This window comes from Arabidopsis thaliana, chromosome 5 (genome assembly GCF_000001735.4).
Source record: "Arabidopsis thaliana chromosome 5, partial sequence".
Classification (NCBI taxonomy): domain Eukaryota; kingdom Viridiplantae; phylum Streptophyta; class Magnoliopsida; order Brassicales; family Brassicaceae; genus Arabidopsis; species Arabidopsis thaliana.
The window spans coordinates 18,022,125-18,047,698 of record NC_003076.8 but is presented as its reverse complement, the minus strand read 5'-3'; the positions used below and the strand labels follow the sequence as shown (position 1 = coordinate 18,047,698).

At 34.3% G+C, this 25,574-nt stretch overlaps 6 protein-coding genes and 1 non-coding gene across 9 annotated transcripts; 4 read left to right on the top strand and 3 right to left on the bottom strand.

Annotated features, from left to right (window-relative positions):
* Positions 1-623: 623 nt before the first annotated feature.
* AT5G44730 (Haloacid dehalogenase-like hydrolase (HAD) superfamily protein) lies at positions 624-2,219 on the top strand. 2 transcript variants are annotated; one of them, NM_203155.3, is made up of 4 exons: positions 624-865; positions 1,159-1,443; positions 1,525-1,731; positions 1,815-2,203. In NM_203155.3, the coding sequence occupies exons 2-4, from the start codon at positions 1,180-1,182 to the stop codon at positions 2,109-2,111; spliced, it is 768 nt and encodes a 255-aa protein (NP_974884.1). In that variant the 5' UTR covers positions 624-865; positions 1,159-1,179; the 3' UTR covers positions 2,112-2,203. The 2 variants fall into 2 exon arrangements, with proteins under 2 accessions (NP_974884.1, NP_199286.1); NM_123840.4 differs by having other exon boundaries at positions 843-1,443; positions 1,815-2,219.
* Positions 2,185-4,764, bottom strand: AT5G44720 (Molybdenum cofactor sulfurase family protein). Of its 2 annotated transcripts, NM_123839.4 has the most exons (8): positions 4,520-4,764; positions 3,616-3,765; positions 3,362-3,538; positions 3,193-3,281; positions 3,044-3,108; positions 2,852-2,954; positions 2,656-2,769; positions 2,185-2,558 (listed from the first exon to the last, which is right to left on the bottom strand). In NM_123839.4, exons 1-8 carry the CDS (start codon positions 4,611-4,613, stop codon positions 2,424-2,426), a joined length of 927 nt encoding a protein of 308 aa, NP_199285.1. In that variant the 5' UTR covers positions 4,614-4,764; the 3' UTR covers positions 2,185-2,423. The 2 variants fall into 2 exon arrangements, with proteins under 2 accessions (NP_199285.1, NP_974883.1); NM_203154.2 differs by lacking the exons at positions 2,185-2,558; positions 2,656-2,769 and having other exon boundaries at positions 2,770-2,954; positions 4,520-4,728.
* Positions 4,765-5,017: 253 nt separating this feature from the next.
* AT5G44710 (37S ribosomal protein S27) lies at positions 5,018-6,789 on the bottom strand. The gene is made up of 3 exons (NM_123838.5): positions 6,690-6,789; positions 5,861-6,105; positions 5,018-5,467 (listed from the first exon to the last, which is right to left on the bottom strand). Exons 2-3 carry the CDS (start codon positions 6,076-6,078, stop codon positions 5,377-5,379), a joined length of 309 nt encoding a protein of 102 aa, NP_199284.2. The 5' UTR covers positions 6,079-6,105; positions 6,690-6,789; the 3' UTR covers positions 5,018-5,376.
* Positions 6,790-6,837: 48 nt separating this feature from the next.
* Positions 6,838-6,911, bottom strand: AT5G44705. The gene has a single exon. It is a non-coding gene; the product is annotated as a tRNA-Thr (tRNA).
* A 3,464-nt stretch (positions 6,912-10,375) lies between these two features.
* Positions 10,376-14,835, top strand: GSO2 (Leucine-rich repeat transmembrane protein kinase). The gene is made up of 2 exons (NM_123837.3): positions 10,376-14,186; positions 14,274-14,835. The coding sequence occupies exons 1-2, from the start codon at positions 10,805-10,807 to the stop codon at positions 14,648-14,650; spliced, it is 3,759 nt and encodes a 1,252-aa protein (NP_199283.1). The 5' UTR covers positions 10,376-10,804; the 3' UTR covers positions 14,651-14,835.
* A 570-nt stretch (positions 14,836-15,405) lies between these two features.
* AT5G44690 (RING finger PFF0165c-like protein) lies at positions 15,406-18,361 on the top strand (the record flags this gene model as incomplete). Its single annotated transcript, NM_123836.2, has 6 exons — positions 15,406-16,068; positions 16,157-16,251; positions 16,370-17,245; positions 17,328-17,535; positions 17,679-17,805; positions 17,973-18,361. The coding sequence occupies 6 exons, from the start codon at positions 15,406-15,408 to the stop codon at positions 17,990-17,992; spliced, it is 1,989 nt and encodes a 662-aa protein (NP_199282.2). The 3' UTR covers positions 17,993-18,361.
* A 3,260-nt stretch (positions 18,362-21,621) lies between these two features.
* Positions 21,622-23,714, top strand: AT5G44680 (DNA glycosylase superfamily protein). Its single transcript, NM_123835.4, has 5 exons — positions 21,622-22,325; positions 22,424-22,481; positions 22,570-22,653; positions 22,739-22,874; positions 22,975-23,714. Exons 1-5 carry the CDS (start codon positions 21,806-21,808, stop codon positions 23,236-23,238), a joined length of 1,062 nt encoding a protein of 353 aa, NP_199281.1. The 5' UTR covers positions 21,622-21,805; the 3' UTR covers positions 23,239-23,714.
* Positions 23,715-25,574: the final 1,860 nt, after the last annotated feature.

Sequence of the window (25,574 nt, the reverse complement as noted above, 5' to 3'; positions counted from 1 at the left end):
ATAGAAGGGTTTTTTTTTTTTTTTGGTAAACATGTGAAGAAGTGATAGAAGGTTTATCAGAAGTTTGTATATCTTTGCTCAACCACGGAATCTCATGAAATATTCAAACATCCTACCTAATTGCTCTAGTTTCTCTAGTATGAGTTCTTTTTGGATCAATTCTATATCAAACGATTACATTTTATTTTCAAAAGTCAAATCAATCGAAATGTTAATTACAACTTCGCCTAAATATGACTTTTTTCTTAACTAACTTATTTTTCATCCTACTTTCTAGAATAGAATTCTCTAATATTAATTGACCTAACATAAGTTTTTTTTTTGGTAAGGAGGATTTTTTTTTTTGGTAAGGTTGAACTACCATAAGTTTGTTTGCTATCAAAACATTTTTACTTCATTTTGAGCGTAAAAACGGTAAAAAAGAAAACACAAAATTCGAAAACCTGAAACCGTTTTTGGGGTTAGGACAATACTGCAGGCCACTGTCATGCCATCCAATGGGTTTACTTTTTATTATTGTTCCTCCTGTGTGTAAAATACCCTAAATACCCTCGAACTTGCTCTCCAAAATTGCAATTAATTTACCTTTAAAAGCTTAATTAAGAGTGTCCGATTTCTCAAGAAATCTATCTAACACCAAGATTATAATTTCTATTAGCTGCCTAAAATTTGTCTGTGTGCGCAATAATCCACACGTACACACGCATCTACTGTATTCGATTTCGTCTCTATATATAAAAACACAAAGACAGTCTTCTTCGTGATCTCTCATTTTACTGTTGTCTTAAAGCAAACACAAGATAAGAAGAAACAAACAATGGCGATTTCTTTCATTTAGATATTTTCCTCGATTCTTAGCTTCTGGGTACTTCAAATCTCTCTCTCTCCTTCACGGGTTCTTCCAAATTTCCATACTTTTTACCTTGTTTCCTGCGAAAAAAAGCTATCTTTTTTTTATTTGTGACCCTACATTGATATATGACTCAACTGCTGAAAAATTGATACTTTGCCTAGATTCCATCATTTATTGTTTCTTGGGTTAATCAATCACCACTTTTTAGCAAAAACCCTGAAATCGAATCAGTTTTTTCTCTGTAAATTTCATTTCTTTTCTGCAGAAATTAGCCTATTTGAGCTCAGTTTCGTGTATTTGTGCAGATTTTGGTGAAAGGATTTGAAATGGCGGTGTCGCTTTTATCGAAACTACGGTGTATAACAGTAGATGTTACTGGTACACTTATAGCTTACAAAGGAGAGCTTGGTGATTACTATTGTATGGCTGCTAAAGCCATTGGTTTGCCTTGTCCTGATTATAAACGAGTTCATGAAGGTTTTAAACTAGCTTATACAGATATGGCACAAAAGTATCCTTGTTTCGGTTTCCATGCCAAAATGCCAAACATTGTTTGGTGGAAAACTTGTGTGAGAGATTCATTTGTCAAGGTATTTGGTTTTATTTTATCTTCTTCGATATTAGGTGTATGTGTGTTACTTACTTTGATGTTATGGTGGGTCATTGATTAGGCAGGATATGAGTATGATGAGGAGACATTTGAGAAGATATTTAGGAGAATCTATTCGACGTTTGGTTCTGCTGCACCTTACTCTGTGTTTCAAGATTCTCAACCGTTTTTAAGATGGGCACGCAGGAAAGGTCTTATAGTCGGACTTGTTAGCAATGCGGAATACCGATATCAAGAAGTTATTTTACCTTCCTTCGGTTTGAGCAAGGTAGTGAAGAGTGACTCATTGTGACTGTGTGTGGTTCTTAGGTTCTTTAAACTTTACTCAATTTGCCATTTGACTCTTTTCAGGCAGAGTGGGATTTTGGTGTATTCTCTGGAATTGAAGGGATAGAGAAACCAGATCCGAGGATTTTTACGCTCGCGCTAGAGAGAGCCGGGAATAATATTGCGCCTGAAGAGGTTTTGCATATTGGAGACAGCATGCGCAAAGATTATGTTCCAGCAAAGAGTATTGGGATGCATGCTTTGTTGGTTGATAGGTTTAAGACGGAAGCTGCTAAAGACTGGATAGAAGCTGGAGCCATTGTGCTTCCAGATTTGGTTGCTGTTCAACAACTTTTGGAGTCTGATAAGTTGAAATGTTAAAATGCAGACCTCTCTTTAAGTATGAAATCTAATGTATTGTAGTATTGCACATTTGAGTAAAATAAGTTTCAACGGCTTCTTTGGTTACTATCACAGTAAGGTGCAGGCTTAAGATCAATCAAAACTTACAAGAAGTTTCGACGAAATCCTCATGTTTTCAAGGCTTAAGATCAATCAAAACCAAACAAAATCATACTTTCAACAAGTTTGGAATTAACATGAACAAGAAAGTAGTTCTCTTTACTTTAGTTAGAGATAACAACACAACACAACACAACAGAAGAAGAAGAAGCAACATGTTTATGTATTGACTTAAACAGCTGCTTCAGCTCTGGAAGGGATCTTCCTTATGACTGAGATGGTATCACCAACTTTGATTGTTTTCTTTCCTTCGCCTTCAGTGTTGGTTAAGTTCCAATTCCAAACCATCTCCTTGCCAAAGAAAACCTGTCATAAACCGAAATCAATATATTGAATAGGTTTAGCATCATAATCAATCCAACAAGTCTCTTCTGAAAACCAGACTAGAGCTTATATAGCTAACCTTTCCACGCGGTTTCTTGTCAGGCATTAAGACATTGTCTGATCTGAATTTCATCAGAGTTTCAGTTGGTTCTGCTTTACCCATAACCCCGGTTTCTTGATTCACAGTTGGTACCTGAAAGAACAAAATGGTTAAAAGCTCGACTTGAGAATCTGAGTGTTACATTACTTTCACGTCATATTCAGATAATCATCACCTTGCAGCGGCTACATAGCCTAACTCCTTGGAAGACTAAATCGTTTATTTTGATTTCATCCCAAAGATCTTCACCGAAAGGATCACAATTATCAACAAGAATGCTAGAGAGAAACAACAAACCACAGATTATGAACAAAACAACCATCATTGAAGGTAATAATAAGACCTCGAGATGATTGATATCGCTTACTTGGGTCTAAAACGGTTTATAGGCACCGGTTCTGGCAGAAGGGTATTCAAATGGTCTAAAGAACCCTAACAACCAAAAACAAAAAGAAGATCAAATGCGGAAATGCCTATTCACATTAACCGATATCGGAAATATAGATATTGGCTCACCTGAGATGCAACCAAAAACGGAAACATATCCATGAATGTTGTAGAGTAACCCGCTGCAAACTCAGGAGGTGAAGGTCTAGTTTCAGTATCTGTAGACAAATAACTTGATCAACTCGGTGCATTAAGATTTGTTGCAAATCAAAAGATTCAAAAGAAAGTAAACTGAAACCTTTATTAAACCGAACCAAACGGCTTTGTTTTCCAAGATAATCTGAAAACCATTTCGCAGCTTCTTCTCCTTCATCAAAAGCAGAGCCAGACCATTCCCACATCGACACACCTTCTGCTACCGAGCTTGGCCTAGTCAACGGTATCTTTAACGGACTCATACCAGGAGCTCTTATCACTGCAAAATGAATAATCAAGAACGTAAATTGAAGTCTCGATTCAGAGACAATTCTCGTAGTTAAGCCAGAAATTTACCCAACAATGAGTCATTTGTTGGCTCCCAATCTTCCAAGAAGGCTTCCTTAGGCAACTCCGATTCAACAAGAGCAAGGGTTGGCTCAACTCTTTGAGTGTATGCTCTTCCTTTATAGTTAACAACTAACCAATACCGGTCCCACTGAAAACCTACATCAGTTTCCATAGATTAAACCCATGGAATTATCCATTAGATCAAACACCAAGACAACTTCATAGTCAAACATTCCACCATCTTAATTTTAACACACATGAAACTCTCCCGTTTCTTATCAAAATTTAGCCCTATATATTAGCATTGTGTTCACTTTCTCGGAAACTTTGTTCACAATTCTATCAATCAAACAAGACCCTTTTCTGCTATCTTCGAACCCTTAACATATAAAGAAACAGAAATGAGAGTGAAACTGTAGTCTTCATGCCAACAAAAAAAAAAAGAGAAAAACTTTAGTGGTCACTCTCATTATACCCAAATAATATCATCTTCCCAGAAATTGTTCACTTTCCATCCAATCAAACAAGAACAATTTCCAGATAATTTGTTCATTTTCCAACCAATAAACTAATAAAGCAAGACCCTTTCTAGTATCATCGATCCCGTAACAATGAGAGTGAAAAATCTAAATGTTCATGCCAACATAAAAGTGGAGACTTTAAGTGTTCACTCTCATTTTACCCTATTAATAGCAATTTCTGAGACAATTTGTTCACTTTCTCGGAAAATTTGTTGACTTTCCCTAAATCAAACAAAACCCATATCTTATAATCAAAATCTCAGAAAATCAAGAATGATCAAAAGGGAATCTTTCTCATACCAATTTTTTTAAAAGGACCTTTTTTCAATTCTCAGAAGTCAAACTAAGAGGAGTAGAAGAAGAAGAAGAAGATTGTTCTTAGTTTTTACCAGTATGAGTAACGGTAGCCTGAGGAACAGAGATTCCACGGCAAGATTTGATCGGATAAATGACCAAAGATTGAATCTTTAGACCTTCCTCCATTTCTCTCTCCCTTTCACAAACACTTGCTAATGAATCCTTTTAGCTTTAGTAAAAAGGGAACATAAAAAGAAGAATCATTCAAGAATTTGCCATCGTTTTCAAAATGTTGTCGTTTGAGTTTTATGCATTTTTCACACGTGGATTATATAAGCAGACAGGTTACACCAACCATCTTTTAATATTTGGTTCTTTTTCAACTTTTTGATGGACTAAACTCATTCAAGTAAATCCGTGGTAATTAGGATCCCTGTAAAAAATCAATTCTCAATAAGAACAAGTAACAAGTGACACGTTCCATTTCAGTATTAGAATGGTCGACCTACCACCTCAGAATAGTTGAACTAGTACTCAGAATTAGAATGGCCGACCTACCACTTCAGTATTTAGTCACCTTAATATTTAAATTCGAAAAGGTAAAAATCTATAAATTCACTTTCAATCCAACATCAAAGACTGACAAAGAGGATTTGAAATCTATCACGAGATAAGAAAAACTAGATCAAAAAAGTACAAACATCTCACCAATATTAATCTCAAAAAACTCTAAAGACTAAAAGAGTAAGAGAAGAGAAACAAAAGCCATTGACATTTTTAGTCAAAAGGGAAGCAAATAGCTTTCAACTATGTCTCAACATAGTAACATCATTGGAAACCAATTCAGTTTTAAGTAGGAGAAATTTTCACTTATAAGTTCTATCTGATTCAACCAGAAGAGTTTGACTCTAAGAGTGCAGAGAATTTTTTGTAGCTATGGTTATTACTTCTACTTGTTACGCTTCGCAGCACGTTTTCCATGACCCTTCTTTGGTGGTCCTTTGTCACGACGTTTCAACATCTCAAGCTTCGATATCCGCCTACAACAACAACACCCAAACTTAAGTTAAAATGCCTCTCAACAGAGAGAAAACAATGATAACATAAGCAGTGAATATAAAACCAAGTGTAAGTGAATTTCAAAGACAGTACTATCCTTGCCAAATAAGATTAGTTCGTGACTATGTTGCATTTTACACCAGAAACCAAAGAACATGACTCTGCGTAAGCTCCACAAATCACAAGAAGGCTCATACAATCTACATCTAGTTTCTTTCTCATGTCTAGGATTTTGGATACTAACCCCCAAATAGCAATTGAACTAAAAAGCTTGTGGAAACATGTTCCAGCTCAATCCCACTCAAAGAGTTTTCTATGATAAACAAAGCAATCAATTGGAAAGTAAACAAGAAAAGAGAGGTTTAGGAAAGTACTCTTTTTCTTCTCTAGCCAAGACATTGGGATCCTCATTCTTGATGTCGTATGGATACCATTCTGCAACCTTATCACCAATAAGCTTCTTCCTTAATATCTTATGAGGAGATCTCTGTCCCGTTGGGTTAAGCATATGTCCGAAAATCCTTGCTCTTGCTTCGGTCACACCTCGACCCACTGCTGAAGATATAAGGCTCTTCAGGCTACCACTAGCCATCTTCCTTGAAAGTTGACACTATACCACCTTAACGTAAGCAACACAATGAAACAAAATCACTCATTATAGTCTGATAGATTTAACAAAAAAACGTAAACATTTCAATCAAAATTCAGATATATCTTCTTCAAAGCCAAAATGGTAAATGCATCATAGAAAGGTACAAACTTTGATGTTGAAATACAGTAGCTTCTGAAATACGAGAATCTGCAAACTATGAGACCATAAAATTAAGGTTGCTATGTCAATGCGATCAACTCTAACTAACGATTCTCCAAAACTAGGTTCCGTTTCCTTAACAATAGTTTCTAAAGACTGGACATTTTTTATTCCAAAACTAAAACATGAGCATTAGATCCAGACGAATCTGGTAAACTTTTTTTACAATTTGAAAGCTAACCCAGTTCATATTAACGTTAGAACCGCAATACAAAATCACGAACAAAAGCAAAGAGATAAGCAGTTTCGTTATGAGTCTAAAAAAATACTCTTTGAGACATTTCATCGAACATGTTTCGTGCCCGAGTAAATAACTGGAAAACATAGCAATTTACACAATCGACAATAAGATTAGATGTTGGAGAAGAAGGAAATGACAGAGGGGAACTTACCGACGAGAAAGAGTAGCGACGGCGACGAAATAAGAAGGAGAGAGTCGGAGATTGCGAGAGACAGTGAAAAGAGAAATAGACTTCAAAAAATAACAAAAGAAAAAGCTTTCGAGGGTATGGGTTCAATAAAAAAGAAGAAGGAGAAAAATGCTTTCATTGAGAGTTGAACTCAAGACCTCCCGCTTACTAAACGGGTGCTCTAACCAACTGAGCTATGAAAGCTTTGATGTTACATTTAGTATGGTAAATTATTTATAGTCTGTAACTTCAGTTTGTCAGTGTTTATTTATATTATTTATTACTTAGTAATAGTAACAATGAAAACATTAATGGACATTTTTGAAAATATCAAAGAATAAATGGATTAATAAAATATAAATATCATCGTTGGTAGTTTTAGATTTGAAGAAAGTATAATGTCAAAAATGAAAAACTATTAAATGTTTTTTTCTTTTATTAATTACAAACAATAAACAATAATGTTAGAAATTGAAAATATGAAATAGTTTTTTTTTATTATCAATTACAAACAATCAGTAATTACATTTAAAATTTTTAAATCGGAACAGATTGAAAGATTATGGGTATCATAAAAGTAGGAGTTCGTCTGATGACACACTTGACGTTAATCTTTTGATCCCTCAAATTTTGCACTGATCTCTAAGATATGAATCTTCCCATTGTTAAGACTTGGTTCAATATTCTCACAAATATTTTGTTCGCTATACAGATAGGATCAAAATGTTTGTTGGTGTGTTGACATCTATCCACATATACAATCATCTTTCGAATAAAAGACAGTTTGAAAGATCATTCATACGATTATACCAATTTTTATTTTTTTTGTCATGTGTGATATTTGCACAACGTCCACAAAAATTATCTCATTTAGAACATTCTCCAGAGATTGTGTGGTGAAATAAGAAGCTCTAATCTTGGAGCTCATCTTATTGCCAAGAGCGTGACAATGGAGGATCGCCGCCAATCGTATGTAGCAATCGGGTTTCCTTTTTGGCTGAAACATCTTTTTGAGAAAGAAAGTAGTATTGCTTAGTGTAATACTTAATGTGGTTGATCTAGAATGATTGTCTTTGATCCTAACTTTTTGTATATCTGGTTAAAATCTTGAATATAAAGTATATATTTTAGTCAAAGAAAAAAAAATATTCTCCGGAAATGACTAATTTGCCAAACAAATTCTTTAGATTTTTAAAGAATCTCCAAGTTGTCAGTACTAATATTTAAAACGCTGTCAATGTACTACAATAAAAGAATAAAAGAATATTATGAAAATATGTTAATTAGTTTTGAGAAATAACTTTTTAGTAAATATATGTTTGTCATTTTCTTAAAAATTATTAGTCTATATATATTGGCTTAGCGATGCTTAGTTTGAGTATAAATCCCAAAAAAACATTAAGTATTTTCATTTGAAAAACCGATTTATTTCAAATATGTAAAATTGTGGAACGTTTTGCTTCATTGATAAGTTTTAGAACATTTAGATATACACGTTGAAAGTAGTCAAAGGGCCCAATGCTTTGAGATAGATTGATTACCTATAGTTTTATATGTGGGTAAGTTTGGTCAGTAGGAGCCAAAAGAAGAAAGAAGATGAATTGTTAGCAATTGGGTTTCATTAATAGGCACAACCACAAGCTAATAAGACGATTAATTAACTATGCAAATTGAGACTGATCATATTTCAGGAATAACATCACATTTATACAAAAGGAGAATGTTTTTCCATAAGATAAGACTTGTACACTTTAACATTTCACACAAATAAACCATAATGAATACGACGTATCACCATCTTCACATCAATTGATACTTAAATTAATCGATTTTAGACTAACGGGTAATACGATTTCTTACTAGAAAATTGACTCGTATATATAACTAAAATATTGTTAAAGAAGACATTTTGTTTTTTAATCAAGAAGCCTTGGACTTTAACAAGGATTCATTAGTTTTTGGATCGTAGATAAGAAGAAGTTAAACTAGTCTAATCTACTCTTAAAAGTTAAAATCGAACTCGTGATCTTGAGGAGCTCTAAGATGAACATAAATACCAGTGTACCACATGTCCTGTCTAATTATAAACAAAACAGATAAAATAAAATAATGTAAGCTCTTTTAAATGTCTCCGATCTATTTCGAAAAGAAATTATATGCATCCAGTAAAAATATAACTCTAGATCCGCTCATGATTACATCAACTGTTAAACTATGATCAAGAATTCAAAATATTCTGTATTTATCATTTAAGTAAAAGGAAAATAAAAGCATTTGTAATCCATTGTTGTCTCTTTCATGGTAGTATATAGATGGTAGAGTCAATTGAATTTCTATAGAGTGTATGAACACGGTGTGATTCAACTTCAGCAGCTAGAATACTTCGGCCTTTGTTTCAAAGATGACATCTACAAAATCTTTTATTTATTAATCGGGAAAATATCAAAGAGAATCAAATTAGAACTAACCAATATGTTGCCGAGTTTGGGGTGATGACAAAAAATATGGATGAGAGAATGCCTTTGACCTAGCAATTATTTATAGGGATGATTGAGCAATTTTCTTTTTAAAGATAATATAAATTTAAAAGATAGGTTACATGTAAATTTGAGGAAATATAAGAGCATTTTGTTTAGATTTTAGGGTTCAACATTTTAAAATCTATTCTTTATATGTTGGACTATTTTGTCAATCTAAAAAATTTAGACTCCTTGCTTAATTTGCTATGAAATTTACCCTCTTTAAAGTTTATCAAATATGATAAATATTTAGCTTATCATATATACTCAACAATATATATGTAATATTTAACATATTAATTCCACCCATATATTTGTGTGTGAAATTTTCTATAAATCTAAAAACAGAAATACAACTGCCCTCTTTTTTGATGAAAGGACTTAAGTAATGAGAAACTAACACACTTCACAACAAAAGCAGAAATTAAAGAAATGTCATTCAACCAAGTCATCGTCTCTCATCTCAACCACTCTCTTTGCTTGGCCAAGGTCAAAGCCATATCAATTTATATATGTAAACCATTATCATATAACTTATTTATCTCATTGTCATAAATCTCTTTTCTCATTACCATTACTTACACGACTTAGACTCTCATCAAACTGAACTTCTGTAAACAAATAGAGAGACAAGGGTTGAAAAAAGGACAAATTGAAAGACTGCACAATATTTTTACTGTATTTCAAGTTTCAACCAATAAAATTTATGGATTGGAGGCAAATTCATCGAATCTACAAGATCACAAAATTCACAAATTTTTATTGAATGAAATAAAAAATCATTAAACTATTTTAAGAAATTGATCACTTAACATACAAAATACATAAATTGTTATTTCGAAAACCTATAGGCTTCATAAAATATCGCAAAGTAGCATATAACCCATTCCGAGTTCCGCATATTATCTTGGTATAAGTAAATCAACCGATGCGATATCGACCCATCAAAAAAGGTTTTAAAATCCATATTTCGATCATTAGCAACGGCTTAAAAAAATATTTGTTTAGGTCTCTGGTTCGAAAGAGATTATTAGGAAGAATCTAAACTTTTTTTACAAAACTAAAATCCAAAACAATTTAAGTACTAGTACTAGAAAAGAACATAAATACACATTGGCATAGCCGCAACATAAATGGACACTTGCAATTGCATTTTCCAATGTCTCTTCTCTGACCCTCTTTGACCTTCTTCTTCTCTTTCTCATTACTCTCCTTCTCAATGAAAGATCCGAAAACAGAAGAGATATATATATAAAAAAAAACACTCTATATATAGTTCTAGCCTTTATAGCCGATCCCAAAACTTTATCCTCTGCATTTACTTCTCCTCCTACTTACCACATCAAACCCAAACACACATACTTAGACGCGTATACAGAACAGAGATACAGAGATAGTCCCCATGCACCGTTCTTATAACCAATCGTCTTACTTCATCCAAAACCAAACAGTTGTCTTAAATTCTCTATGTTTCCAACATTAGTCGTCTCACTACCACAAGAACTCGAAGAAGCTTCTTTCATTCACTATTACTCTCACAGATCTCTTGTTTCTTGAAGAAGAAGAAGAAGAAAAAAAATGCAGCAAAACTCTGTTCTTCTTGCTCTGTTTTTCCTCTGTTTCTCATCCGGGTTGGGTTCGGGTCAACCGGGTCAAAGAGACGATCTTCAAACTCTTCTCGAACTGAAGAACTCTTTTATCACAAACCCAAAAGAAGAAGACGTTCTCCGAGATTGGAATTCCGGTAGTCCCAGTTACTGCAACTGGACCGGCGTCACATGCGGTGGTCGTGAAATCATCGGTTTAAATCTCTCCGGTTTAGGTTTAACCGGTTCAATTTCTCCTTCGATCGGCCGGTTTAACAACCTAATCCACATCGATTTGTCTTCGAACCGTCTTGTCGGTCCCATCCCAACGACTCTCTCTAACCTCTCCTCTTCATTGGAATCGTTGCATCTCTTCTCTAACCTACTCAGTGGCGATATACCGAGTCAACTCGGCTCACTTGTGAATCTCAAATCGTTAAAACTCGGAGACAACGAACTCAACGGAACAATCCCGGAGACGTTTGGGAACCTCGTCAACCTCCAGATGCTTGCTTTGGCTTCGTGTAGACTCACCGGTCTTATACCGAGTCGATTCGGTAGACTCGTTCAGCTCCAGACTTTGATACTACAAGACAACGAACTCGAAGGACCGATTCCGGCGGAAATCGGAAACTGCACCAGCCTCGCTTTGTTTGCCGCGGCGTTTAATCGTCTCAACGGTTCGTTACCGGCGGAGCTGAATCGACTTAAGAACCTCCAGACGCTGAATTTGGGAGATAACAGTTTCTCCGGTGAGATACCGAGTCAACTCGGTGATTTGGTTAGTATCCAATACCTTAATTTGATTGGTAATCAGTTACAGGGTTTGATTCCAAAGAGATTAACAGAATTAGCGAATCTTCAAACACTTGATTTGTCTTCTAATAATCTCACCGGAGTGATACACGAAGAGTTCTGGAGAATGAATCAGCTTGAGTTCTTGGTATTAGCGAAAAATCGTCTCTCTGGTTCGTTACCAAAGACTATATGTTCTAACAACACAAGCTTGAAGCAACTGTTTCTGTCTGAAACTCAGCTTTCCGGCGAAATTCCAGCGGAAATCAGCAACTGTCAGTCATTAAAATTGCTTGATTTGTCGAACAATACGCTTACAGGTCAAATCCCGGATTCGTTGTTTCAGCTCGTCGAACTCACGAATCTTTATCTTAACAACAATAGCTTGGAGGGTACGTTATCTTCATCAATATCAAACCTCACGAATCTACAAGAGTTTACTCTCTATCACAATAACTTGGAAGGCAAGGTACCTAAAGAAATCGGATTTCTTGGTAAATTGGAGATTATGTATCTGTATGAGAATCGGTTTTCGGGTGAAATGCCGGTTGAGATTGGGAATTGCACGAGACTGCAGGAGATTGATTGGTACGGGAATCGTTTAAGTGGAGAGATTCCTTCTTCAATTGGAAGATTGAAAGATCTTACTCGTCTTCACTTGAGAGAGAACGAGCTTGTAGGTAACATTCCCGCCAGTTTAGGTAACTGTCATCAAATGACGGTTATCGATTTAGCGGATAACCAGCTCTCGGGTTCAATTCCTTCCTCGTTCGGGTTCTTAACGGCATTAGAACTGTTTATGATCTACAACAATTCTCTTCAAGGAAATCTTCCGGATTCACTTATCAACCTCAAGAACCTCACAAGAATCAATTTTTCAAGCAACAAGTTCAATGGTTCGATAAGTCCATTGTGCGGTTCAAGCTCGTATCTCTCGTTTGATGTCACGGAAAACGGATTTGAGGGAGATATACCTCTTGAGCTAGGTAAGTCTACGAATCTTGATCGGTTAAGGCTGGGGAAGAATCAGTTCACAGGAAGAATCCCTCGGACATTTGGGAAGATCAGTGAGCTTTCTTTATTGGATATTTCAAGAAACTCTCTCTCAGGAATCATACCGGTGGAGCTCGGTTTGTGCAAGAAGCTGACACACATTGATCTCAACAATAACTATCTTTCAGGGGTGATACCTACATGGCTTGGAAAGCTTCCATTGTTGGGAGAGCTAAAGCTTTCTTCTAATAAGTTTGTTGGGTCTCTCCCTACTGAGATTTTCAGCTTAACCAATATTCTTACGCTATTTCTTGATGGTAACTCACTCAACGGCTCGATCCCGCAAGAGATTGGTAACTTGCAAGCTCTCAATGCGTTGAACCTCGAAGAGAATCAGCTTTCAGGTCCTCTGCCTTCTACAATAGGGAAACTGAGCAAGCTTTTCGAGCTTCGGTTATCGAGAAACGCTTTAACCGGAGAGATTCCTGTTGAGATTGGACAGCTGCAAGATCTTCAAAGTGCTTTAGATCTCAGCTACAACAACTTTACCGGACGTATACCGTCTACGATTTCGACGTTACCTAAGCTTGAATCTCTTGATCTGTCTCACAATCAGCTTGTAGGAGAAGTTCCTGGCCAAATCGGTGACATGAAAAGCTTGGGATATCTTAACCTCTCTTACAACAACCTTGAGGGAAAGTTAAAGAAACAGTTCTCTAGATGGCAAGCTGATGCGTTTGTAGGCAATGCAGGTCTTTGTGGAAGCCCTCTTAGTCATTGCAACAGAGCTGGATCAAAGAATCAACGAAGTCTTAGTCCGAAAACAGTGGTTATAATCTCTGCGATTTCATCATTAGCAGCGATTGCTTTGATGGTACTTGTTATCATCCTCTTCTTCAAGCAAAACCATGATCTTTTCAAGAAAGTGCGAGGCGGAAACAGCGCATTTTCATCGAACTCTTCTTCTTCACAAGCTCCTCTATTTAGTAATGGAGGTGCAAAGTCAGATATAAAGTGGGATGACATAATGGAAGCTACACATTACCTTAACGAAGAGTTCATGATTGGATCAGGAGGGTCAGGAAAAGTTTACAAAGCGGAGTTAAAGAACGGCGAGACGATAGCTGTGAAGAAGATTCTTTGGAAAGATGATTTGATGTCAAACAAGAGCTTTAACAGAGAAGTTAAGACACTTGGAACAATCAGACATAGACATTTGGTTAAGCTAATGGGTTATTGTAGCAGTAAAGCAGATGGTTTGAATCTGTTGATCTACGAGTATATGGCGAATGGAAGCGTTTGGGATTGGCTTCATGCCAACGAGAATACGAAGAAAAAGGAGGTTCTTGGTTGGGAAACAAGATTGAAAATAGCACTTGGGTTGGCTCAAGGAGTGGAGTATCTTCATTATGACTGTGTTCCTCCGATTGTTCATCGCGATATTAAGTCTAGTAATGTGCTTCTTGATTCCAACATAGAAGCACATTTAGGAGATTTCGGACTCGCCAAGATCCTAACCGGGAATTATGACACCAACACAGAATCAAACACTATGTTTGCAGGCTCTTATGGCTACATCGCGCCAGGTACGGTACATACATGTCTTTCTCGGGTTTCTTAACTACGATTCGACTATTAAACCTAACGTGTTGGATACCGTTCTTTTTTCGCAGAGTATGCGTACTCGTTGAAGGCGACTGAGAAGAGCGATGTTTACAGTATGGGGATAGTGTTGATGGAGATTGTGACTGGTAAAATGCCAACCGAAGCAATGTTTGATGAAGAGACGGATATGGTGAGATGGGTAGAGACAGTTCTTGATACACCTCCGGGTTCTGAAGCAAGAGAGAAGCTGATTGATTCAGAGCTTAAATCGCTGTTACCTTGCGAAGAAGAAGCAGCTTATCAGGTTCTTGAAATAGCACTTCAGTGCACAAAAAGTTATCCTCAAGAGAGACCTTCTTCAAGACAAGCTAGTGAATATCTTCTTAATGTCTTCAACAATAGAGCTGCCAGTTACAGGGAGATGCAAACTGATACCGATAAATGATTTTCGAGACGTGAAGCTAAGTAAACTCGGAATATATCTTTTTTTTGAAAACTCTGTTTTGGTTGAGTAGATTGATGCATTATTTGCGTAGTATCATTTTGTGATAAATAACGTAATCAAGTATGTATTGCTTTCTTATGATTCTTGAGACTATTAACAAAGAAAAAACTACTATTGCTTAATTTAGAGATTAAGTACTATTCGTTCATATAATTATGTACCCAGTCTTTAGTATTTAGATAGTGTACAATATTTTAACATAGAAAATCTCATTATAAAAATACAATAAAAATACATAAATCTTACCAAGTATACACAGTTTTATTTTCTTATATAAAAATATCCAGTGAGAGCAAGTCCTAAAGACTCAGCTTCTTCTCTAGATATATTTCTTCTTACCCTGTTCTTGCCTCTTTGATAGTCCTCTGTTTTGTTCTTCTGTTTCAAGTTTTCAGAAAGTAAATTTCTGTTATCTTAATATCCAAAAGTTTTTCGAGAAACAGAGGACTAAAGAACAGGAAAAACATAACAATTATTATTCGATTTTATCAATTTCTCTGTTATAATCTTTTTTTTTCCCATGTTCTACTCAATTTTTTTTTTGTTCTGAGCGTCTGTAGAAAGCAAAATCATTTTTTTTGTAGTCGTTTGCGATTATAGTTTCTCTCCTTCCTTATTCTTGAGTGTAACAAAACAAAGCAAGTTTAAAAACAAAGCATAGGGTTTGTTTTGATCTTTATTTTTTTATTTAGAAAATGGCTTCGAGGGATGGTAACAAGAAAAAAAAGAATCTCAAAGTTTTTGTCAGAGATCGTTACAACAGCTTTCGTGTTTTGCCTATCGATGATTCTGGAAGTAACGAAGATGGGAAGCGTAAAGAGGTTATTGAATGTTCTTCAAGATCCCCTGTTTTTGAAACAGGGGAATCTTTGCAGATTCCTTCTTCTTATCCACTAGAGACCAATTCCAATCCATTTTATATTCCTGGTCAACCTGAGACCTCGTCAAGAAATGGTGTCAGCATGGGAGCTTCTTCTCTGGTTCAGATTTGGGAAGCTCGGTCGCAGCAGTCAAGTTCGAGTCTAAGTCAATCGCTACTCGATAGCAGGACGAGTTCTGAATCAAGTCTCTCCGACTTTCTCAACGACGAGGCGAGAAAAAGCAACGAAAGCAGTGGTGAAGAAATAGATTGGTTTCCTCAATCAGATATGAATAATGTTTCAAATTCTTATGAGAATGATGGAGAAGGAAGATGTTTTCTTGAGCTGGCTAGTTGTAGTACTCCTAGGATAAGAGGACGGCAAGCAAGTGAAGATGTTTGTAAGATGATTTTGCGTGACCGAGAAAATGAGCTTGAATTGCTCGGTGGTCGCTACGCGGTTTCAAAGTTCTCGCCTCGCGGTTGTGGGCGTCTTCAGGTACTTTTATTTTACCCTCAACTTGTAATTTAATAGATTACACTTTAGATGATGTTACATAAAAATTGACTACTTCCTTATTGTTTAGTATATGCTTATGATCCGAAGTTTGGAAAGGTGCATTGTGATTCAAGAAAGATATCGGTCGAAATCAGATGTAAACCGGTTTTCACGAGGATCTAGGTATGATCAGGCTATTGATATAGGAAATATTTTTCTTCAGTTATTTTTGAACTTGTAGTCTTGTAGAAGAGTATTAAACCAAAGTATATTGATTTTCATCAGTTGAATCAAAATGCAGGAATAGATATATGGCTAATACTAAGAAGGGATTTCGGAGCAATTTGAATAGCGCAGTAGAAACAAAAAATTTGTCTGGAGTAGTATATTTTAGGGTGAAGAGTGTTTTGCAAGAAACAATGGAGAAAAGTAACACAAGGGAGAATCAGGCCGCGGCTGATAAGCCGGAAATTGCCAATAAACCCGTCTTTAATGATGCTGCAAGCAATGAGAACGGTTCAAAGAAACCTGAAATTGAGCGGAAAGCTACAGAAGAAGGAGAAGGGTTGAGGAAAGTTACTGTGAAGGAAGGAGAAGAAACGAACAAGTTCTCATCGAGTTTTGTAGAGAAGGTGTATCTTTGGGATTCTAAGGAGAGAGCTAATAGGAGAAGAACTATGGGGAAAGCTAAAGACGAGGGAAAAGATGCAAGAAGAGTCATTGATGTGAAGACTGAAGGGAGAAACGAAGAAAGGCGAAAGAAAGAAGAAGGTAAATCCATGGAGATTGAGGAATATAGAAGCAACCCTCAAGAAGTGACATCAGTGGTTTGTTTGGATAGAGAAAAGGATGAAGAAACTGCAAGACAAGTATTTAGAGAGAGTGGTAAAGAGGAAAAATCTTCACAAAACGATGAAGAAACATCAAAAGCCGAGAAGCAACAAGCAGCGGAAACATTGTTTCTAATTCTTGAATCACCAATATTTCTAAATGCTTGGGATGAAAATGAAACAGAAAATGAAGAAAATGAAGATTGCAATAGAGAGATTATGTATTATGATTGGATTAGTGATATCTCGCGGCCAAGAAGTTATTGGGAAGATCTCAAGAAACAACGGGTGCTCGAGGTTATGAACAATATTTCCGAGAAAGGCGATATGTGGAACTTGATCAAGTGGTATGTTATCTGATCAATTCTTATTTTCTTAAGATTAGCTTTATAACATTTCGATATTTTAAGGACGTGATTGCTTGTGTAGGAGGACCGTTTCTAGCTTCCTCGAAGGTGATTTTCGGGAAAAGATTGATAAAATCATGATCTCATGCGTGCAAAAGAGGTCAGAAATAGGAAGCAATCTTGTAGAAGAAGAAGAAGGTAACGAGGAGACTTTGGTTGAGTGTTCAGAAAGGTACCAAGGGAACGTAGAAGAAAATGAAACAAAAAAGTTAATCCTTGAACCAGAAACTGTAAGTGATGGTTTTAGCCAATTTCTTTTAACCCTAAGGCTCATGAGAATACCTACTCTATGAGATTGTCTCTGTTTTGCTATGTTTTTTCTTAGGTCAATAGGGTTACGTGTTAATGAAGTAACAGTTTATGGTTAACACAGGAAACACAGATGATATGTGATCTCAAACAACAAATCAAACAGCTTCAAAGAGATATTCTTGAACTACAAAGTTTGGTAAAATCTTGTGTTGATTTCCAGAAATCCTTGGAATTCGAATCACTTTCTGGTGAGTAAACATTATAAACTATTGTTGATTCAGTTAAAAAAAACCATGTAGAATCGTATATTGATGATGTGCTTGTAACTATGAACTATCTCAAACTCTCTTTCAGATTCACTAGAAAGAAATTGTTCTATTTGCTTTGAGATGCCTATAGACTCGCTTCTATACAGGTACCAATGTCTGCTTGTAAAGTCTAGAAAGCGATTGCGGTTAAATCGCAAACGAGATCATAAAATTGCAGTTTTGTTTCGCAGGTGTGGACATATGTGCACTTGTCTGAAATGTGCTCATGAGCTTCAATGGAGTAATATGAAATGTCCGATCTGCATGGCTCCAATTGTAGATGTTGTGAGGGCATTTCTTGATTCTTAGGGCACAAGAAAGACAAGAAAAAACTTTACCTATTTCAGAAATTTAATTTGGCAAGGTGAAACACTCTGATCATATATGCTAAAGTAAAAAGTTTTTCTTTTATATGTTATAAAATTATACATGTATATATAATAAGATTGTAATTTGTAAATATGTTTTTTTTTAAAATTGATGATTTTATATAATCAAATTTAATGTGTTGGCTAAAATCGTTCCAGGAAAAAACATGAAAATGATATAGTATTCAAATAATTAAGGGACCCTTTGTAACGACTACAGATATAAATTGGCTAAAGACAAAGTTTTTAGATTGCCCAACATTGGTTGGACATATCTTTTGAACAGTTTCTTTCGTCCTACTTAATATATCCTATAATTTTTTTTTTCTGTCCATTATACGGATTTAGATTTGGAATACAATATATCGATAATGCTAACATATAATATATCATAACCACTAATATCTAAATTCATGAAACAATATACATAATTATTTTATATAATCATATGAAAAAAACACAAATTGAAAACAATTTAAATTTTAAGAGTGAACCGAAAATAAAGTTATCAGTAGTCCATGGGAAATTACTCATTAGTAATAACAGCTATATTTAAGTGTATATATATGTGTACTTATATGGCAACTTAGGTCAAAATTATTAAACGGTACTATCAACGTATGAAATCACATAATATAAAGTATGATTAATTTAACTGGTTAACTAAATGTACGCACCAATTTATATAGATCTAAGCTGTAATATGCTAAAAATAAATAATAGTTACAGTTTTCATGGGATCGGATCACTATGTATATTATCAACAATTAATTATAGTATTACTGAAATATATAGGCTTAGTAATTGAGAATTATCATTAAAAAAAACGTGGTTTATAGACTCATTCATAAACCAAAACCAGACCAGCCACATGACATGAAAGTCCTCTTTACATCTTTCTACAATTTAGGTTATAATGTACAATCATACATACATGTCTATAAGTATCATTATCATTTATCAATATATTGGAAAAAACACCATGATATAAGTATAAGAGCAACAAAAGTTGTTTGGCCGCAGAAAGGAAAAGAGAAACAATAAACTATTTAAAGCTCGTTTAAAAGAAAATGAAAAGCCTTAAGAAAAGTTTAATATTTTTGTTAAATGTTAAATCAAGTCACAAAAATTTATTTTATGTGGTTTATTCATCAACACATGGGATGTCTCCTCCTCGTGATTCCATTTAAAGAATCACATCCCATCATTTTCATTTTCTTCTTTTTTTCTCTACCTTTTTGTAATATTTTTATCTTCTTATAAAACATCAAACATATTTCATATCCTTTGATTAATGATTATTAAAGGAGATTTCGGTCTATTAAGAAGAAGAAGAAGAAGAAAGAGTTGACGTTTGAAGAGACTTTGGTTGTTCGGTTGTCATCCTACAAAGCTTTAGCTTACTTTTAAATGATTACCTTTTTCTAGACCACTTAATTTCTTAAATAACCAATTAATTTGTTTATTCATGTGATGTGTTTCGCTAATTTGTCCCAATAATTATTATGAGGATTTCGAATTAAGACATTAACTAGTGTTAAGTTTTGTGGAAGATATATGCTTGAGTATATAATTAGTGTTTTGTCTACTTGCTTAAATATTTTAGCGGAAGTTGCAATATTACCTCTCTAAATTTTTAAGCATGAAAATTTGGTTTACTTCTCTAAAATTTTATAATTGTTTTGTTGACAAAAAAACAATAGTGTATTTATTAAATTGTATGAATCAGATCCTGTTTTTCTTTTTTTTCTCAATATGTGTTTCGCGTTTATCCTTAAAGTTTTTAATTATTATATAATTTTGAAGGACCATATATGTAGATAAAGGCTTAAATGTAAGCTTTACTTAGCTAAAAGATGAGATTCCACAAAAAAAAGCTGGAAAATGGTCCATTGTTACACAGCTTGAATCTTGGGACCAATTTCATATTTATATTCGTATGTTGATCTTTTTCTTTCTCTCATTTATATGTACTACTATCATTTCGGTATTGTACTAGTTTCTTATTCTAGATAAGTATTTGTCATATGGTCTTGTAACTTAATGACAATCGCAAAAAAAACATTTTTCTTAAATGTTAATTGATACATTCTCTCTGTTTCACCAAAAGTATCCTTATTTTCATATAAATTAATATATATATAATTTTTATTGTGTCCTTTAAAAGTTATTTTTGATATTATATTATTTTATTAACTTAAACTCGAGGTTAAATTATGTATTTATATCAAATTATACATTAAATACGAAATCGGCATTTTTCATAAACTTAAATCGATAATTGATTCGAAACGAATGGAGTGTTTTCTTTAATTAGTTAATAAAATGATTATTTTACTTGAAAACATAGGGATGATTTGGTCTATACTTTAAAATTATAGAGATACTTAGCTACATAATTTTATGAAAAAATAATTTGTGATTCTTTTTCAAACTTGTTTCATTTTTATTATAACGGAAATACTCTTGGATTGGCAGAATTTACTGTATTTAATCACACGCAGCAAATATTTTTCTTGTCGATGAATATTGTTTGGTGTAATAAATATAAATATAAATAAAAAGATTTGATTGTGAAGCAAATTGGCAAGCTGGATCTTAAATGAAAGGTCTCTCTCAAAATTAAAATAACTCAGCACTTGCAATATTAATAGTAATGGCAAAAGTGAGAGAAGGACTCTTCTTCTCCTAGCTGACAAATTGCTAATGCCAATATCCATTATTTCATAGCTTAAGATGTGTATTTAGCATAAACCATAAGTTCTTGATAAAGACCAAAAAAAAACTAAGAAGAAGACGACAAAAATTCCTAAAATACCAAATTATAACTTGTTTAGGTAAATTGCTTAGAAAGGTTGAAGAACTATTTGAAAATTAAGGAAAGTCTTTCAAAACTGTTTCATACAACGGAATTAAGAAAATTAAGGTAATGTCTTTTATCTACATGGTATTGGGCTAACGGTTGAATCCATGTAAGCCGAAAACGTATGCACCTAAACAAAATACACGAGTCGACACCCATTTAGTTATTTAAAAGCTGATCCTGATTCTCAAAAATGTATAGACCTAGGTCCAAAATTTTCAGATCATCAAAAACAATTGTAGCAATATATCTCAAATTCTTCTGTAAAGATAAGATAATATCAAGCGGTTAGATACGAAATGCTATGGAAAAAGGTATTTAAAAAAAGAAAAGAATGTGGTGTCCTTGTCCTACAATGGTGACCCAAGATAGCACTTCCCTAAGCCATAGGCTATTCTGGAATTGCATTACATATCTCACCCCACCATGTTCTTAAAGAAACCAACTTCCCTGTCACTCCAAACCTTAATTAATTAAAAACCCTAATTAAAACCTATAAAACTTCATTAAACACAATCCAAGACTCTTGTATCAAAAACCTTAATTAGTGTGCATGTAATAAATATAAGTTGCCCACTAGCACCAATTACTACCCCACAATACATCATCCTCTTTTCCCACATATAAAAACCCTTTGAGAGATCTCAACTTTGTTTCATCTCATTTATCATCATCCTTCAAGAACACAAAGCTAGACAGAAAAAAAAAAATGTGTTCCTCAAAATTAAAAAATCTGACCCAAGAAAACATTTCTCAGATCAACGGCCGTCCGGTTCTTCAACCGAAGTCGAACCAAGTTCCGACATTAGACCGACGTAACTCACTAAAAAAATCGCCTCCTAAGCCTTTGAATCCAATTGCATCAAAGATACCCTCACCAAGACCAATTTCTCTAATCTCTCCTCCTTTGTCTCCCAACACAAAATCCTTAAGAAAACCGGCCGGTTCTTGCAAGGAACTTCTTAGGTCTAGCTCTACAAAATCGAAACCAGTGATATCACCAGAGAACAGTGATGGTGGCTACAAAGAGGTTATGCCTATGGTGATTGTTCAAAAGCAGCCTGGAAGTATAGCAGCTGCCAGAAGAGAAGAGGTTGCAATGAAACAAGAAGAGAGAAAGAAGAAAATTTCTCATTACGGTAGAATCAAATCCGTAAAATCGAATGAAAAGAACTTAAATGTTGAGCATGAGAAGAAGAAGAGATGCAGTTTCATCACTACAAGTTCAGGTCTGTAAAAGTTACTTGTCAAGCAAGAAAACCAAATTTCCTTCTCTTACAAGTCAACTTTAGTTAACTGGGTCCAAAACCTTAACTTGTTTCCACAGATCCAATATATGTCGCTTACCATGACAAAGAATGGGGAGTTCCAGTTCATGATGACAAGTAAATAAAATTTTCATTTCTTGATAAATAAAACCAATTTTTATAAGAATTGAAACTAATTATGAGTAATGTTCAAATCTTTTTTCAGTCTACTATTTGAGCTTCTGGTGTTAACCGGAGCTCAGGTCGGATCAGATTGGACTTCGGTTTTAAAGAGAAGAAACACTTTTAGGTAAGAAATTTCAAGATCCCCCCAAAATTTTTACTGTATTGGTAAAACATTTTGGTCTTATAATCAGTAACCTTTGGTTTCACAGAGAGGCTTTCTCTGGTTTCGAAGCAGAGTTGGTCGCAGACTTCAACGAGAAGAAGATACAATCAATAGTCAACGACTATGGCATTAACCTTAGCCAAGTCCTTGCAGTTGTTGACAACGCTAAACAAATTCTCAAGGTATATTTTAGTTTTGTTATCACACAATTTACATATACTTATAGTGTCAACTTTATCTTATAATTGTTGAAAGTAAAATTATCTGAGATTTGTTTTACAGGTGAAAAGAGATTTGGGGTCATTCAACAAATACATTTGGGGGTTTATGAAACACAAACCGGTCACCACAAAATACACATCATGCCAAAAGATACCGGTTAAGACATCGAAATCGGAGACTATAAGCAAAGACATGGTTCGTCGTGGGTTTAGATTCGTTGGTCCGACGGTTATACATTCGTTAATGCAAGCCGCCGGTTTAACCAACGACCACTTGATCACATGTCCGAGGCATCTCGAGTGTACGGCCATGGCGGCTTTATAGGCAAAAGGATCATGTTGTAATTGTTGTTGTAGTCACATTGGCTTTAATTTATATGTAAATAAATAATATTTTGTGTTATTATTTTAGTACTATAGCTTTTCTTTTTGTCAACATTGTAGTACTATATCTACCATGTGATATTTAGGTTTGAGGTCCTAACTTTAGGTATTGATATTTGTACAAAAGCTTTTTGTGTCTGTGTTTGTGATTCTGCTTTAAATTTAATATATGTGTGTGTGTTTATTTATTTTTGTTTAATGTGTTTTTGAGGTTAAATAGTTTGTGGGATATGGGGAATAATGTAAAGAAGAGAGATCCCACAGAGCATGTGCTAAAGTTGGGAAGCAATGTCATGTGGTAGATAATCAATGGAACTTTTTTTTATGTTCTTTTTTTTTAGTTGATAACAAAAAAAATTTAGCTTTTGAGTTGGAAGAAATTCATGTAAATTAAGAAGCTTTGTTTGTTAGTTACAAAATGATGCAATTCTTAGTTTTCATATTAAAGCTTTCCGATGGTATTTTTGCGCTAGAAATAAAACCGATCGATCTCATTCGCATCGGATTTGGATCATGCATTGTTCGATATGTCCATTTGAACCCTAATAAAGATCGTCTTGAATGAAATATATGCAAATTGCATGATGGCATTCTTTTAAAGAAAAACACTCAAGTCATGGGGGATAATGATCATGACACATAATTACGTATTTCATCATTTATATATCCATAAAGTTAAGTTAAAATCAACATTAATCATTGGAGATCTAATCCGATTACGGAGGGTATATCGGACACATTTTTAAACCACATTTTACGCTTTTCGAAACAATCTGGTAGATAAAATAGAAAAAATGATTTGGTTATGGATTGCATGTGCTGTCTATTTTTTAGTTGGTTGTCGAATAATCGAAACTCCAAAGGTGGCAACTGGCAAGGATCTTAAGGCCCATTATTTACATCAGTTAGACCTTAGTAAGAAAAAATGAATTATAATACTTATCTCATCATTAGGGCCTAACTTATATGAGTATTGGGCCTTAAGAGTATCATTCAAAGCCATTGCATCATAGTTTCCAACACTTCCACAACATCGTCTTCACCTTGAAGAGAAATAAAATGCTTGTAAACCTGGCTTAAGTGAGTCTCTTTATAGTTGTCAATTCGATAAGAATTTTTCTTTTCTACTCTCTCGAAAATGACACCAAAATCATCAAAACACTTAGGATTTTTAGTGGGGGAATAGAGTAAATAGAATGAAAAAAGTAGAGGAAAGAAAAAGTGTATTTGGGCGTAAACAATTTTACTCTAGTATTTTTAGTGGAAAGATTTACTCTACTTTTTCTTAATTTTGGTGTAAAGTAGATGAATATTTGTTTTCTCCTCTTTTTTTTTTTTATTGGTGAAAGCTCAGAAAAATAATCTTTTACTCTCTCTTACTTTTGCGCTAAGAGGTCTTTCCAATCACACCCTTAATATGCTCCACTAAACTTATGCATAGTCTTCCTCCCTAATTTGTCCTTAAATGATTTAATTTAGTTTTTTTTTTCTCCAAAATTGTTATGTTATTCATAAGTTATTACAAAAAATGAAAATGGTCGTAACTTGAAGATATAAAAAAAATTAGATAATTTATCATATGTTTATATCTAAACACCTTAAAATTTAAGTGAAAAACAAACAAATTGTAAGATGTTTCGGAAGCTAATCTTGTTCGTGACCATAACTAAAGTAAGCGATTTTGACAAATATTCATATGATAATAATACCGGTTTATTAAGTGACTATCTTTTTTAGTTGTTAAAACAAGCTCAAATGAAACATAATTACAAGCCTAAACCAAAAGTTTTACAAAATACAAGCCCAACAAGTATTCTAGTTTGAGATTGAAATAGTTAATAACTTTTCTACCGGATCTGTAAAAAAAATAAAAAATGACGGGACGAAAGTAAATAAATGTTCATCTAAATTTTATTTATTTTATACGTAAAGGATAATGATGAGTCTTCTAGATTCTGAAAACAGTAGCCTGCTTTTTTCGACCGTTTGCTATGCTTCTAAGCTAAAAGTAAAAAAATAGAAAGCATCGTTGAAAGAGAATGATAAATTTACATGGCAGGTCACAAAGCTGACACGTGTCGTACACATGTTAGTAGGTGATGACGTGTTATAATATTTTGGCAGAGAGCGAAATCCCATGCGTCGGTAAAGGAAACAAAAAAGCATGAGTCGTTTTAAAAGTCTTCTAATCGTCAGACTCTTTTCTTTTTCTCTAGTTATTATATTATTAAAATTCACTATTTTCTGTGTATTTTTTCTCGTGACTTTAAAACAGTA